Raw genomic sequence first — 16512 nt, 5'->3', positions numbered from 1 at the left:
CTCCTGCCCCCCGGGGAGCGCGGGGCAGGGGACACCCCTGTCCCCAGGGAGGAGCTGCCACCACAGCAGGACCACACTCCCGTCACCCCCTTCCCCTCACGGGAGGGGCCCCAGCCACCATGGAGGCGGGTGGTAGAGGCCACTGCATGGAGCAGGAGCACCAGGGAGGCACTGAAGTAGAATCACAGAAGGGTTTGGGTTGGAAGGGACCTTGAAGATCACCCAGTGCCCCCCCCTGCCCGGGGCAGGGCCCCCTCCCCCCAGCCCAGGTTGCTCCCAGCCCCGTCCAACCCGGCCTTAAACCTCTCCAGGGATGGGGCAGCCACAGCTTCTCGGGGCACCCTGCGCCAGGGGCTCACCGCCCCCACAGCCAACAATTTCTTCCCAATATCTCATCTCAATCTCCCCTCTCTCAGTGTCAAACCGTTCCCCTCGTCCCACGGCTCCCCTCCCTGACCCAGAGTCCCCCCCCAGCTCTCCTGGAGCCCCTTTAGGCACTGGAAGGTGCTTGAAAGTCTCCCCGGAGCCTTCTCTTCTCCAGGCTGACCTCCCCACCTCTCCCAGCCTGTCCTCCCAGCAGAGGGGCTCCAGCCCTCCCAGCAGCTCCGGGGCCTCCTCTGGCCCCACTCCACCAGGTCCACATCTCTCCTGTGCTGAGGCCCCCGAGCTGGAGGCAGCACTGGGGGGGGTCTCCCCAGAGCAGAGCAGAGCAGACTCCAGCCCCATGAGCGGGGCTGTTCCCTGAAGCCCTCAGAGATGTTCCAGGGAGAATGTAAAGGTGAAGGAGATCAGAGAGCCGTCTTTCAACCTCAGCCCGGCCACCATCCCCCAGGCACTGGGGAGAGGGCAGCCATAAGGGACTGTTTAATCCCAATCCAGAAGCAGCCATCAGAGCCCCCAGTGTTTGCCACCACAGGAGTCAGCGCTGATGGTGTTGGACATGGCATTAGCTCACTCCCAGGGAGTGCAGGATGGGGAGTGTGGTGTTTGGCAGAGTTTGACACGCCAGCAAGAACAAAAAGAAGAGAAAAGAAGGTGCACGCAGCCACCCCGAGAAGCAGGGAGCACAGCCCGAAACACCGAATCCATTCCCCATCCCAGTACGTTTCCACTGTATCTATTCAATCAACTGCAGGCGGAGGGATTAAGGCACATGTATTTTTGTATTAACACGGTCAGTACAAATGCCAACGACTTCCCTCTAGATGTACCCGAGCTCCGTTCCTGAGCACGGGCGCACGCGAGACAGGTAATAACTGGCAAACCCAGAGGAAGCTGGTTGGTATTTTCCAGTTCAAACATGGGACAGGCAGTCCTCAACTGCGCTCCCACGGAGGCGGACAGCAGCAGTCGTGCCTGTCACCACATCATTGGAAGACACCAATAATTTATTGAAATAAATACAGGTAACAAACCAAACAGCCTCTGGGTTTAAACACTACATGTACGTCGGGTACAATTTCTCTATGCCCTTGGGAAAAGCACGGCGATACACTGATTTTTGGCCACGTGAGCTTTCGGCCAAGTCCGGAGCAGCCAGATATGTGCTGGAGATATCGGAGGTGGAGGCTCCCAACTTGTCACGCATTGGGCTTTGTTGTAGGAAGGAGTCCGGTTTCAGGAGGATTTCTTTCTTCTTTGTAAAAGTGACTCTTTCTTTTCCTTTTTTTTTCTTTTTTTTTTTAAACCAAAAAACGGTTAAACCCCAAGTCCATGTTGGCAAGCTGCAAGCTGAAGGGGGGACTCTGTTCGGACAAGGCCCTTCAGAAGCAAAGGCTGCTCTCGCAGAGCAACCCCGGCAAACCCAGGACTGACCAGGGAAAGCGAGCCTGCCTCTCCAGCCAGAGAGCCACCGCGTCCACGCCGGGGCCGACTGGTCCCAGCCTCCAAACTGGCATCCGTGTGACCTTGGGACCCAGTGGGGACAGCAATGTGGACGCTTCGCAAACCTCCTTCCTCTGCCAGGACCGCCCCGGCTCCCTCTGTCCTCGGCTGCCACAGTTCTCCAGGGCACAGCCCTCTGTCCGGGGAGAGCACAGAGGCCAGAGGATGGCAGTCAAGCAGGGAAATCCAGTCAACGATAACAAGGGGAGAGTCTTCAGCTCGGACCAGCCCTCAAAACTCATGTTTCCACTACTCGAATGAGAGGCAGCGGCTTGGGGCCCGTCAGCCTTTTGCTGCAAGAGAGAAAGGGTTTGTTCAGCCACATGAACTAGATGGGGTTTGGGGTGAAAACCTGCAGGACAGGGTCCTGCCCCAGCCCTGGTGGGTGATGACTCCCCCCAGAACTACCCACAGGAGGCACCTCTGCTCCCCTGTACTCCCCTGAAGGAGGAATGCAGAAAAGAAGACCTCTCTGCAAAGGGAAAATAATACAACACGCTTCCAGAAGAGCATCCCTGAGTCCAGCGTCATCTCCCACTGCCTCGGGTAAGACGTGGACCTGCAGATGAAGCCGCTGAGCAGCCAGGCAGGCTGGAGGGTACGTGCTTCCCACGTACCTGCTCACGTACTCCGACTTGGAGCGCGCTCTGGAGCTGTGGCCGCCCCAACTGACTTGCTTCTCGATCAGGTGCTCTATGCGGTCGTGCATCTCCAGGTTCTGCAAGAGACGGAGCCATGGTCAGCAACGGTCAGCTGGGGACAGGCGGGCTGCGGGCACACAGATCGCTTGCCGAGGAATGCTCCGGTATAATCCCTTGCAACGGGGCAGCTTTTTCTCGAGGGAAATGAAATCCCACCCTCTGTAGGGACTGCTCACCAAAGGAGAGCCGGGATGGTTTGTAAGACCTGCCGAACACCCAACAGAAACCCACCAGCACGCGATCTCTCACGCTGGATCTGGTTTCTGCCTGGGTTCACGGCAGGCTGCGCTCACACACTGTCCCCATGCAGAGATTAGCAAAATAAGTCACCGAGGAGGGAAGAAAACACTAGAAGTGCCAGTGCAGGCTCAGTTTTTCTCCAAAAAAGGAGACAGATTTGACACTTGTTACAATCCTAGAGGCTGGAATGCAATTTTAATTTCTGACACGCACACGCTCAGCTGTAGCTTTGTAAGCAAGAAGGGTTTTGCTGCCAGAGAAATGTGCTTGATGAGATTATTTTGGACTTGGCTTGAGTTCCCAGCTGCTCCCGCAGCCCCGGCTGCATTGGAAACCAATCACACCAGCCCGGGGAGCCGGCACAGCCCTCGGAGCTGCAGAGGGCACGTTTTCCTACACGAAGCAGGTGCCAGGGCAAGGGAAGGGCTTTGCTGCCGGCCGCTCTGCCCAAAGCAAAGCTCATTGCCACGAGGGAGCCCAGCCACGACCCGCAGGCGTGCAAAGCCAGTCGCACTGGGAGCTTTCAACCAGAAGGTGTGAGCTTAGAGCAGACCCCGGGCATCCTCCGAAACTGCCCCGCTAAGACGCACCTCAGCCTCCAAGTAAGCGACTCTCTCCTTGAGCTCCTGGATCACGGCATCTTTGGCCTGGATCACCGTTTTGGAGTTCTGGAGCTGTAAGAGAAAAGTTCGGGGCAGCTGAAAATCCCTCTCGTGTACGGCTGGGCTGGGGAAATGCCAAGGAAGGAGGGCAGCTTCGCCAGCCACCCTTCAGCCCGTTACCACCCACCAAGGTCTGCATAAAAACCCACCTGAAAAAGCCTCAAATTAAGTCTGAGCATTAAGCCCCAGGTGAAGGAGCCTCTGCTCACACAGTTTGGGATTTAACTCTCTCAGCAGGCCCAGCTGGGCGCACTGCACTCCTTTTTCACTCCTTTTATTCCCTCCCCCGGCGCTGCAGCCCTTCGGGCCGTCACCCCGGGTCAGTCCCTGCTGCAGGACAGGGCTCTGGGCTGCCTTTGAACTTGTGTCCCTTTGCTTTGCAAAGCGACTCAGCCCCACGAACCAGCAATTCTTTGCTCCCAAGCAGCTTAAGAGATTTATTTTTTTCCTTTCCCGTTTTTTTTTAAGTCCCCTCCAAATCCTCCTGCCCCAGCCCCGCTCCTCTCACCTGCTCGATCATCTGCCGGACTTTGCGTTGCTGGCTTTTCAGCATGTCGTCTAGATGGTGTATCTTCTCCCGCAGCATGGCCACCTCCTTCTCCAGCTGGGCTGACCTGGGAAAAGGAGAGGACAGAGTCCAGGAGCCGTCGGGTGCCTTCCCAGAAAGGGAAACACCCACCCAGCTATGCCCAGAGCAGCTTTTATCAGCCGGGTCTCCTCTACAGCCGCGCAGGTCTTGAAATACTTTGACTAGACGAGGTAAGGAGAGGCAGAGACAAAGCCTATTCAGGCAGGAACCACAAAGACTAGCAACCACAGACTGCAGGGACACAGGAACATCAGGAAGAGTCAGGCCACAAACAAGGCCTTCCAGAAACAAGCCATTGCCAATTAGCCCCTGGAGCACAAGGATACCAGCTGGGTGGAACGAATCCGACATTACGGGGAGCATCGGCTGCTCCGGAGGCTCCCTGAGCAGGGCAGGACCTGCCCCGAGCTCCCAGCCAGCAGCGGGGCCGCTAGAGGTCTCCGGGCAGCCCGGCTCCGGAGCTGCGGATCTCTCGGAGCAAAGCAAAAACTGCGGGAGGTATTTGGAGATTAGTCAGCTCTTGGGAGTAGGGTGCTGTTTTGCAAGCCAGAGAGCAAGCACGCCCTTCGCAGGAATGTGCAGTCATGCCCCAGCGAGCTGACACCCCGACCCAGCGGCGTGGGCTTGCTCCGGAGTTGGCAGCCGAGCCGGAGGCCGAGCCTCACCGGTCTTGTTCGGCGAGCTTGTCACCTTCCACGCTTCTCAGCCGCGCCAGCTCTGCTTCGCCTTCTTTCATCTTCAGCAGCAAACTCCTGTGCTCCTGCGGCAGAGCGAGAGGCCGAGTTACGCTCACGGAAACAAGTCGCAACACATGCTTCCGCGGGCTCCGCTGCGCAGCAGCGAACTACAAACACCCGGGGAGCCGGGCAGGCTCTGCTCAGCCTCCCCGCTCAACCCGCGGGTTGTTTTCACCAGCGTTAAATTTACATGCGAGAGACAGACAGAGGAGGGCGGCCGCAGCGATGACCGACAGCGGCCGTCCCACTCCTTTACCCCAAGGATACAGGCGAGGCACCAGCCCATCTCCTTCCCCGCTGCCGGGCCAGGGAGGGCAGTCCCAGACCACGGCGTGCTCATACTGCACTGTTAGATTTATGACTTTAATGTTATTATGAGCAGACCACAGCTGAAAACAAACACCACCCCATAATAATCGAGGCTGGAGGTTGTGTTAATGCCCCCACGAGAAGAAGAACCGGGCGGCTGTCTAGACTGCGCGCTCGTTTCCAGGATACCTGGAAGAATTTGCACAGACCGACCAGATCTTCGAGACCTGAGAAATGCCGGTCTAAACCAGCGACACTCGGTTCGCAGCCGTTCCCAGCAGCTGCCTTTGCCCAACGCCGTTGGGTTAAACCCGTCTGGGAAGCGAAACCCTCCGTACGGTGGGTATCCTGCAGCCCACCCAGGACCCCCCTGCGGGGCCTGCGCTGAGCGCTGCCAAACTCATCACCACTGGGCTTTCCCATCCCCCCCCGCCCCCCCCGCCCCAAGCAGAGTGGGACCAGGCAGCTCCGCTAACCCCACCAGCCCCACCGCCGCCTCAGGGCCGGTACCTTCTCCATCCCTGCCAGGAGTCTCTGCAGCTCGTCCACCTGCACCTCCTTCTCCACCACGCTCCTCTCCGCTCTCCGCAGGGCAGAGCTCGTCTGCTCCGCTTCCTCCTGGTACTGCGAGACCGTCCTCTGCAAACAAGACGGGGATGCCTTTACCCCAGACCCGAGCCGCCGGAGCCCTTCTCCCGAGCGATGTTTTGAAGCCGCGCCGGTGCTCGGAGCCTTGGCAGGCAGATTTTGCTGAAGGCAGCCGGGCGTCTCAGCAAACAGCCCGACATGCTTCAGAGAGAAGAGGTTCTTCAGAAAGCTCCCCGGCTTCAAAGCACTTCAAAGGAGCGAGCGCCTAAATGCTGTAGCAATAAAGCCTCCTTAAACGCGAGAGACATGTTCGTTCCCAGCCACGCGCGCTCTGGGGCTGGTTGCCGGCTGCCCAAGGAACCCACCAGGGCAGCCCACCCCGCGCCTGCCTCAACGGCTCAGGAGCCGAGAGGGGACAAGGGTGTCCCCGTGGGTCCCCCAGGAGAGCTGGAGAGCAGGCTCAGACAACAGGACACATTGAGAACATCTGGACAGTGCTGGCGGCATCAACGGCTGCCAAAACACCCAATTCCTGCCATCCCCGGGATCTCCATCCGGGCTCAGAGCCCGCAGGTGGCATCGCAGCTGACCAAAGACCCCCAAATGCCACCAAACCACGTGACTTCCTACGCGCAAGGGCAGACGTCCTTGGGGCACGTGCCACCGCTGTGGGCAGGCGGATGTCCCCGCGCCGGAGGAAGCGGTCACCGCTCAAACCCACTTCCCCCGCGGACACCGTCCCCTGTCCCGCTGTAGGGAACCCCTCAGGGTTCCCGGGACCAGTTTGGTCTGCGGGACAGGACGTGAGCCAGGATGTCACCGCTGTCACCAGTGCTCGGAGCTGCGGGGTGACGCGGTCAGGCCCAGCCCATCCGGGACGTGAGCTGTCACTAGAAAACAACCCGAAGGTGACCATTAATCACCAGGGCTGAGGAAGGGAGGAAAGGGAACATGGCAGCTTCGTCAGCACCGCTCGGCAGGCGAGGAGACCCGCGCGATGGGTCTGGTGCCTCCAGCTCAGCTCACCCCTCTCCACAGCAAACAGCGCCGCAGGAGAAGAGGCTGAGTTCCAGGAGAGACCCCAACGGCCGGCACCGCCGCAGCAGCCCAGCGCCGTGGATGGGAACCGCACGCTCGGTCTCCGCTCGACCGGCGGGGACCTGCCGGTGGTCCCCGCTCCCCACGGAACAGCCGGCAAACGCACCGAGCCTGGCCGCGGTCGGAAGGACCCGGCAGAGCTTGGGGGGACCCGCCTTCCAACCTGGCTGCCGCTTTTGGTTTATGTGATGTTTAACTGGGAAAGCATTTCTGTTTTCAGGCTCATCTGGGCAGCCAGGGGGGCAGTTTGCCGGGGTTTGGCCAGGTCTGGACTGCCCGGCGTGTTTTTACGGCTGCTCTGTAAGGAGAAGCCGGACACCTCCGGCAACCCAGACTCGTGTGCCCATGCAGCTCCTCAGACTTCCAAAAAAAGGAAAAAAAAAACAAAAAAACAAAATAAAAATCACGCTTTCCTAGCAAAGTGCGCAGCACAGTCACCTCAAAGGCTTTCCTCTCCAACTGATGGCGCTTCTCCGCCTCCTGCAGCTTCGTGAACAGCCTCTTTGCCGTCTGTCGGATCTTTTCCACGTCTTCACCTGAGCAGTCCTCCTCCTGCGGAGACGGTAACAGGGGAGGATGAGCAGTCGGGAGGTATCAAAGGAGCCCTCCGCCCCGATGTGGGCAGCGCTGCTGGTGACAAAGCCTGCTAACATCACTTCTCAGCTTGAAAAAATGAAAGGCGCTCCTGTCCTCACCTCCCACACTCGAGCGACAGCTTCCAGCCCTCGAGATAACACACACGGTACCCTCTGGTTGCCTTCCAAGCCCTGTTTGCAGGATGCCACCCCGATCCGCGCTTGGGCAACCTGAAACCCTGCAATACGAACCAGGTCCACAGCAACCCAGCCCGAAAGCCCAGCCCAGAGCATCTGCCCCAGCCAGGGGAAAGACAAAGAGCTGGAGAAATATTTACCAGCTTCAGACTCCTGTTATCTCTTCCGCTAAAAACCTCTCGTGTGCGGAGGTTTAAAAACCCATTATGCACAGTTTTATTGCTCTGACAGAGCTGCACTGCGTTTCTGATCTGACCCTGATAAAAAGACTGGAGTTTGCTGCAGGAGCGCCTGACCGTGTGCCGAACAGGTTCGAGGTTACTGCTGGGAGGAAGACGCTAAACTAAACCCACTATTTCCTTCCATAGCACTGAAATCCCCCTCTCCAGCTCCATACCTGGTCCTCCCAGGAGTCGGCACGCAGCCTCTCGGGGTACAGCCAGCTCCCGTTCTGCTTCTCCAGCACGACCTACGTAAGCAAAGGACAGACGGACAGGGATGGAACGCCGGCCGGCACAGCCGCTCGCGCGAGAGCACGGTCGCATGCAGACAGCTAGCTCTGGGGCACCGCAGCAACTCGAGACCGGGTTTGTTTTTTTTTTCTGCAAACGAACATGCGATAGCGCATTTGGCCAGCCAATGCATTTTGCTTACTGACTCCTCGTTACGCGCTTGCGCGGGTTTCGAATTGTGCCTGTACACGGTGCCAGCGTGGCTTTCACTCGCCACAAGTGCCTCGATCTTTAAGGCCCCTTCTATCATTTTCCGGACCCGAAGATGACGTCTTTTTAAGAAGTCAATGTCATTTAACGCCCGAGAAATGCTCCCGTTACCTGTGCGTGCTGTTTATCTCCTTGTCTGTTCTCAAGTTTACTACTTAAGTCTTCCCGCAGCTTCTTCAAAGAACTTCTCGCCTGGCAAAGGCAAGTCAATTTAGCTGGATCTGCATGGACAGTGTCACTCAGCCTAACAGAAACCAAACGCAGGCGCGGCGGCTGCTACGGTGCCCTGCGCCGATACGCAACGGAGGGCTTCCCCGCCAGCCTGACCCTCAGGTTCTACCACAGCCCTGCCTGCAAGCAGCGCCGTCTCTGGCGGATACGATCCGTGCCAGGCAGCTGTCCCACACCGTCACGGGAAAGAAAACAAAACAAAACAACCCAACCAAATTAAAAAAAAAAAAAAAAAGCAACAATCTGGAGGCGCTACTGATTTTTCATGCATTAGTCATCGACTTCACCTTTGAAGTGCGGAGAAGACCCTTGCTGTTCCCCAGCTCCCTCTCTGCCGCGCTGCAGGACGCCGACAAGCACAGTCTTGACTTGTAGCTACTCGAATTAGTCAGAGCAAGTGAGCCAGAGGAGTGATTTACAGGCTTTTACAGCGAACGCTGCCCCAACGCTTTTCAAAGGAAAGCTTTCTCAAAGCATTAACAGCATGGCTTCATCCCTACCCCTTGATTTTGGGTGCCCGAGGCGCTGGGGCGAAGCAGTTTGCCAGAGACCGGGCGGCAGCAGGACGAGGGACGGGGCGAGAGCACAGCACGCGGCTCTCGGGTCAGCAATCGAGCCCTTAACCCGGGGACAGCGATCAGTGACTTGGATCCGGCTGGATCGAGACATCCCCAGGGTTTTTACACCCCGACCCAGCACAGGGCACTTCTCTTGGATGTGAACAAACTGGTACCGCCACCGCGACTTACTGGTTTAGATTATTCTCTGGTTTTCACATGCCGGATTAAGTCGTACCGCACGGTTATGCTGCTGCAGCTACTCTGGGCTGGGCTACGTACAGCCTTTGCGGCCAGAGGAGGTCTAAGTCCCGCTCAGCTCTTGCTAAGAGGCCCTTCTCAAACCCGACTCCTGTTTCCGACCGAGCGGTGGGGAGCTGCGGGGGGGGCTCAGATCAGAAGAGCCGAAGCCGAAGCCCCGGGAGCGGGAAGGATCACGCACAAAAAACTGCGGCACCCAGCTGGCCGTGAGATAAGGTCTGGGTGAGCGACACCCCCGCGGGAGCCAGGCAGGTCTGGGTTGCAGGCAGGAGGCGGCGGGAACAGGCTGTTTTCTTTCGGGGGGAGGAAAAACATGCGTTTTGGCAGAGGAGTCAGAAGGATGCCCTGCCAGATCTGCCCCTCGCTGCTTGCGGGGGCCGGCGCCCAGCACAGAAACTCCCCCACGACAGCAAACCCAAACTGAATTTTGTTTGTTTGGGGTTTTTTTTTTTTTTCCCCTTTTTCTCTTTTCTTTTCCATTTTTAGGCCAAGCTGCCCAGACCAGAACATGCACGCAACCGCTTCCATGCCTTGCAACCAGCTCTGCAGAAATAACATCCCCACCAGAAGCAGAGGAAAGGGTTAATCTTCCGAGAGCCTCATCATCCAGTTTACTTTGGGAGATGAGACATACCAAAGAAACTGCCTTTTAACGAGAGGCTCCGGTTGTGCCGCACCCAGGCATGCAGGGGACAGCCTTGGGGGAAAGTCATCACGCAATTCTCTTCAAATTCAGTCCATATAGCAGAGCAATTAGTCAGGCTGAATTAATTTATGGCGCTTGATTAGACTACTGCCCTGTACAGGCAAGTCAACAAACTGGAGGGTTCAGCTCCTCTGCCAGTTTGCCAGAGTGGTTGGGGCTCAGCCGGGGCTCGAGTGCCGCAGCCGGCGCGGGCACCGCCGCCCGATGGCATGAAACCCAGCGGGATGTGCCGGGGGAAGCAGAGCGCCCCGGACCCTCGCCGCAAGCCCCCGTGGGTGCAGGCAAGCCAGAGCCCCCCGCGGACGTTAACTACCTCTTGAATGTAACGAACTTCGCTTTTCAGCTGGTTGACGTGCTCCTCGTGGTTCACGCTGCCCTCCGCCCGCGCCTTGAGATAAACCTGCCCAGGAGAGACGGTGGCAGCAGGTCAGACCGTCCCGACTCCAGTCAGCCCAGTAATGCCAGCGGAGAGCCCAGCTCCACGGGGATGGGGACATCGGATCTCACCGCTTCCCGAGCCACCTTGTCCGCAGGTTTCCCCTTTCCCGTTAACCTTCCCTGGAGTTTTTTGAAGCTGCTCCTCCTCCTGTGTGACCCCCCCACCCCACAGACCCACTACAGCTGCCCCAGGTTCACGCCGCAGCCCCCCAGCGCCGGGGAAGCCCACCGAGCTGGTGGTGGTGAGCCAAGCCTCCTGCCCACCCCATCAGGAGTTACACCAGGGAGCTTTCTGCTGGCCTAGCTTCGGACAAAACCTTTTTTCCAGCCCCAATTATTAAACCAGATCGCTTTGCAACAAAGCCGGGGAGCCGGGAACCGTACCTTGATGATCTCCTCATCGCCATCGTTGGATTTGATGCATTCGGAGGCCAGGGAGTGCCCGTTGCTGGATCTGTTGGCCACCATGGCGAAAGCTTTTCCCACCGGCTGCAAGAGACAGGAGCAGCAGAGCGTTCAGAGAGGCGAGACTGGCTGGAACGGTTCGCCCGGCTCCAGTCAAATGAGCATCGTGCATTTTCGCAGGGGAACGCGGCGCCGCGCACGGCCTCGGGAACCAGCACCGAAACGTTTGACAGACCAGGAGGTGAGTTTTCTAGTTCACGAAGCACAAAGCGACTGATCCTGCACCAAACGCCCGTTCCCACCTCCCTGAATTAACTCAAAAACTTGTCTTTTCAACTCCAAACCCAGCCATGGGGGAGACCCACCTTCTGCTTCGCCTGCTCGCGCCTGTCACCCGGGAGGTCATTCGGCAGAGTCAGCCGCAGCACCTTCACGCTCTCCTAAAACAAGAGGCAGATTTTAGTTTTCTAACTCCTGGAAAGTCTTTTTACATCCGGCTCCGGTACGAGCCGAGAGCCGGGTCAGCCTCGCGGCGGACGCGTGGGTACGCTGCCTTCCCCCTCGGTTTGAGCAACGCTGGGATCAAATGAGTAATAGTGAGCACACGACGGCTACGAGCCCCGATGGAGGTGATAAACAGCGGAGCCGTGGCCCAGCCAAGGCTGAGGTAATGCGGTCAGGCCGGAGGAGCGATCGCTGGGCTCGTTTGTGTGCGTGCCCTCCTCTGCCAGGAGTCACGGCCCCCATGGGCTACGGCGCAGAGCATTCGGTAGCAGTGCTGGAGAAGGGGGAAAGTGGCCATTCCCACCTCGCTCGCCAGGACCTTGCCAGAGTCATCCTTCTCCCTGCCCTACCGCGACGGCCACGCGCCCCCACGGCACTGCCCGTCCTCTGCCAGCACAGCCCCGGCTGAGCAGAGCCCATTTTGGCAGTGGCCAGCGAGACCGGTGGCAGGGCACTCCCTGGCTAGTGGCCACGAGCACCCATGGAGGCTCCAGCCAGGACCTGGTTCACCTTCACCACTTAACTCCTCACCCAACGCCTCCCTACCACTGCCACCCAGCGAAGAGGCGCTTCAGCCATGTCCAGCACCACGCAGAGCTCAGCGGGCATTCAAGGAAGTGCCTGGAGCATATGAAGAGCCCTAAACCAGCGCTTGGACACCCAAAACGCTCCATGGGGTTGCCCGCTCTCCGTCCGCAGCTCCACACCAGCACTGCACACCCACGGCACAGCAAACCCCCCCCTGTCCCAGACAGACCTCGCCGGCGCCCGGACAGCCGCTGCTCATGGTTCTTCTTACAGGCGACCCCGAAAGCGGGAGCTGCTCGGCGTGTGACGGCCGCGGGCTCTCGGGCGGCAGCACCGCGGAGCCGGGGTAGGTGCCCGCGCAGTGCCGGGCGCCCGCCCCTCGCCACACCTCGGCCACGTCAGCCTCCTCCTCTCCAAAAGCAACGTCAAGGTATTTCTGCCGCCCCGCTTCCAGGCGCTCTCCTCGCCATCCAAGTCTCGACAAGCCATCTGTTTGTTTCCAAAATATTTTGTGTACGTTGCTCGCACAAACTCTGGCTCCTGGGAAACGAGGAGCCCTCCTACGGATGCCAAACGCGTGGCCAGACCCCTGCGCTCCCCCGCCACGACGGTTATCCCAGAGAGGCTTCGCTTGGCCTCTGCCGGCACTCAGCAGCACCGGTCGTTTAACCAGAGACTTGTCTGCAACTTTAACTCCAGGGAATGTTTTCCCCGGCAAGACACAAGGAGTTGGAAACTTTGGTCAGAAAAACATCAGAGCGGCCGGACGCAGCGCACTCTGCGGTTTTGGGAAGATGCGAGAAGCACTCGGGGTTTTACGGCAGGGAGAACGGCTCACGGCGGTGCCCGCACGCGAAGCATCGCCCATCACCTCCGCGCAGCCTAAAGCAAACGGGACACGGGGAAAGGCCGGGGGTAAGAGCACGGAGCGGGCGGCGATGGCAGGGCAGCAGCCTCGGCACGGCACGAGCCCGGCAGAGCACGTCAGCCCCTTCACGCGTCCTTACTCACCACTTTGTTTACAAGCGTCGGGATCCCGCACTCGCCGTCCCCGTCCCGTCAAGCCCACGCGAGGGCGGGACGCTGCCAAGGAGATCGCTCGCCCGGGGAAGATTTGCTGTGATAAGAAATGAGCACCAGCCCATTTCCATCCCCGCAGCCAAAACCACCCCAATCGGCACGTGGGCACTTTCCATCCCAGCAGACCCCCCTCAAAAAAAACCCACCCCCCCCCGCTCCTGGATCAACCCGCCATCCAGCCGACGCAACTTGCTTGTGGCACGAAGCGAAGAGCAGCCGATGCCTTCCCAACCGGCACCGGCGCTACCAAACCTCGGGGTCAAACAACCAGGAAACCACCCATGCAAATGCCGGCGGGAGAAGGCTCCGCCGTCTCCATCCTCCTCCTCCGCGCCGGGGAAGCGCGGGGGAGGCGGAGGGATGGCGAGACGCGAGAGGGACGGACATTTTGAGCGAGGCTCTCCGGACCACCGGGGGAGAAAACCAGCTTTTTCGCTGCGGCGAACGCTTTTAAGGAGGCCGAGGCAGGTGCAGGCGGCAGAAGGCGCAGCCGGGCTGAAGCAATCCCCTCCCTGCCCGGCTTGTTTGTCTGCAGCGGCCTCGGCTGCGGTGAGCTGCGCCTGGTCGGGGCCGGGCGGACGGAGGAGAGGAGGCATTTAATTTGCCTCTCGTCTCATGCACCGCCGGCTCTCACACGTCTCATGCACCGCTCTCACACGGTTATTTTGGGGCTTTGGGCACTTACTGTCCCGCAGCCAAAGTTTCATCGGCTCCTTGCCGGTGCCGGGGCGGTTTCCAGAAGAAGCAGCTTCTCCGGTGTAAGGCCGGAGCAACTGAGAGGGACTCCGCGGCCGGCACACGCTGTCCTCCCCCTCCAGGGTGCCAAATTCGGCCAGGGCAGGAGCATCGGAGCTGCGGGGACTCCCCTGCCCCGCTCCTTTACCTCCTGATGGCATTAAATCCACTCTGCCGGCACTCACCTCCGGCTCACAGCCCTGGAGCGGAGGGGGCAGTGGGTTTCGGGGCCCCCCGGTTATTTTCCAGGGAAGGCAGGAGGGTTTTGCCATGTGGCCAGGGCTGGGAAGACGATGGAGTGCCTCGCGCTCATCTCTTGCTTGGAAAAACCCCCACCTCACACAGAAAATGCTTCTTAAGGCCCCAACAGTGCACCCCGAGAGCGACTCCAGCCCGGTACCGCGTGTTTACGGCTTTTACTACCAGCTTTGGGAATTAACCGCAACCGGCAGAGCTTGGCCGGGTTTGGGTGACTGCTGCCGTTGGTGGAGGCTTTTTGGCAGGACAGCCGAGCTCCCGTCCAGCGTCCTTCCCGGAGGCCATCCCAGCATCCCAGCGGCCCTTTGGGTCCCACCACCCGGCAAGAGCCGGGTCCCCTGGAAATGAGAGCGAGTGGCATCGGCTAGGGACAACCACGGATGGGCTTTCAGGGGTGCCAAAGCTGATTTTAAACCTTTTGGTCTATTTTTCATCATCCAGCCCCCCAAAAAAAAAAAAGGGAAAAGCTTGGCTGGAGGGAGAGGCACCGGACTCCACTCCACTCCCGGGGGAAGAGGGAACCACGCAAATCCCAATCATATCCCGGGTGGAGGAGAGGCGGCACCATCCAATTCCCGACGCCGGCATTTTGCAACCGCGGGGAAGGCGCTCCGTCCGTCCGTCTGTCCCGACTGTTAAATAAGAACAGGCCTGACCTGACCCAGAGGGTATCACCAAGGATCAGCAGCAAACAGCTCCGGTGTTTGGAGATCGCCGGCGTTACAGAGGCGCTTATCACCGTAATAACCCATTAGCCAAACGAGCCCAACTCTGCAATCGCTCCTTATAAGGCCGGGAAAGCTGCGGGGAATTAGGACTCTCCTAAGGAGACTCAGAGCTGAGTCACCCGGCAGCGCTCGGGCCGCGGAGCCGGGCGGCCGCCGGCACGGGGAAAGACGGCTGAGCACCGGTGTGGTTCTCCTGCCGCCGCCGGTGCCGTCAGGGGATCCCTCCATTTCACCGAAACCTGAGCGAAAAGCTGAATCGCTGAGCGCCGCCGCCGGCTTCACCCCCTTGGCGGGGAAACCAGGGCGCCGTGCTGGCGCAGGGCCGGTTGTGGGGTGCCGCCAGCCCCACCCAGGGCCCGTCCTGGCGGCGATGGCCCGGCTGCTGACGGCCATGGGGCAAAACCCAACGATAAGGAAGGGGGAAAAAAACACGAGGCCGTGCCGTAACCGAGGGAGCGAAGCGCCAAAACAGACTCGCTGCCGGCTTCTCCCACCCTGAACCGCTCCAGGGGCGCGTTACCACCTCCCCCCCGCAAAAAAATATCACATTATTCGGGGACGGTTTGATGACCGCGTGGGACAGCGTGCCGGCTGGGATTGCCGGGAGCCCCCTGTAAGTGTGATGGGGTGGTGGGACCCCAATACCAACACTGGGATGTCCCTTGGGGCGCTCCATCGTCCTCGCCCGCCCCAGCGGTGCTCATCCGAGCTGCCACGGATCGGCTCAGCGAAGCCCCCCAAAGGGTCCCCGTGGACCTTCGCTGAGCCGATCCACGGCAGCTCGGATGGACGCGGTCACGGGCAGCGGGGAGACCCCCGACCCCCCCACAATGGAGCAGACCTCCCAAACCTCCCCACGGTTGCCGGGCGAGCCCGGGCACATCGAGACAAGTTGGGGCGACCACACCGGGTGGTCACGACCCAGTTCCACCGACGGTGCGTACCGGGAAACCCCCCCACCTCCCACGCAAAGGAGCACCGGGGGTCCCTCCCGCCAACCGAGAGGGGGTTCGGAGGGTCCCGATGAGGACGGGGGGGAGTCGGGGGGAGCCCCGAGGGTCGCGGCTCACCGGGCTCTCGCCGTGGGGCCGCACGTCCAGCACCGCGCACCACCCCTTCAGCCCGTTCATGGCCCCGCCGCGACTGCCGGGACCCGCCGCCGCCGCCGCCGCTTCTATATGGCCACGCCCCTCTCCCCGCGGGACACGCCCCCTCCCGCCCACCCCCTTTAACCACGCCTCCGCTCTAAAACCACGCCCCCTCCCCGCTTTAACCACGCCTTTTCCATTTGGCCACGCCCACGGCGCGCCCGGGCAGCTGAGCCGTGCCAAAGCCAAACCAAAACCGTGCCAAAACCGTGCCAAAACCTCAACCAGCCCTGCCGACCCCACCCGGGCTGTGCCAAGCCCTCCCCAAGCTTTGCCAAACCAAGGCCAGGGCCCACCCGGCACCACTGAGCGCGGTGGGACGCCGCGCCCAACCGGCCCGTGGCACCCCACGCTGTGCCGGGGATCGTCCCCCCCACCATACACACGCCTGGGGGGTGGTTGGGCCCGGGGTGCCCGCCCAGCGCGGCGGGAGGTGCCGGGGGTGCCACCGCACGGAGCCGTGGGGTCACCGGCCACACCGCGGGGTCGAGCTCGGTGGGTGCCGCAGCCCCCTGGCCTGTGCCGGGGGTCGGGGAAGCATGGAAGTGGGGTGGGTGTCCCGGTGCCGTGCTGGGCAGCCTGGGTGTGCCGGTTGCCTCCTCTCTGCCCGGCGCTAATTGCCACATACCA

At 60.3% G+C, this 16512-nt stretch overlaps 1 protein-coding gene across 1 annotated transcript; it reads right to left on the bottom strand.

Annotated features, from left to right (window-relative positions):
- Nucleotides 1-1153: 1153 nt before the first annotated feature.
- TUFT1 (tuftelin 1) lies at nucleotides 1154-15864 on the bottom strand (the record flags this gene model as incomplete). Its single annotated transcript, XM_082496283.1, has 13 exons — nucleotides 1154-2177; nucleotides 2502-2602; nucleotides 3416-3499; nucleotides 3996-4101; nucleotides 4742-4836; nucleotides 5633-5761; nucleotides 7247-7360; nucleotides 7979-8050; nucleotides 8415-8495; nucleotides 10372-10458; nucleotides 10881-10985; nucleotides 11267-11341; nucleotides 15805-15864. 13 exons carry the CDS (start codon nucleotides 15862-15864, stop codon nucleotides 2123-2125), a joined length of 1164 nt encoding a protein of 387 aa, XP_082352409.1. The 3' UTR covers nucleotides 1154-2122.
- Between the last annotated feature and the right edge of the window lie 648 nt (nucleotides 15865-16512).

Source organism: Vanellus vanellus, assembly GCF_965231255.1.
Source record: "Vanellus vanellus genome assembly, chromosome: 27".
Classification (NCBI taxonomy): domain Eukaryota; kingdom Metazoa; phylum Chordata; class Aves; order Charadriiformes; family Charadriidae; genus Vanellus; species Vanellus vanellus.
This window is presented reverse-complemented; position numbering and strand designations above follow the sequence as displayed.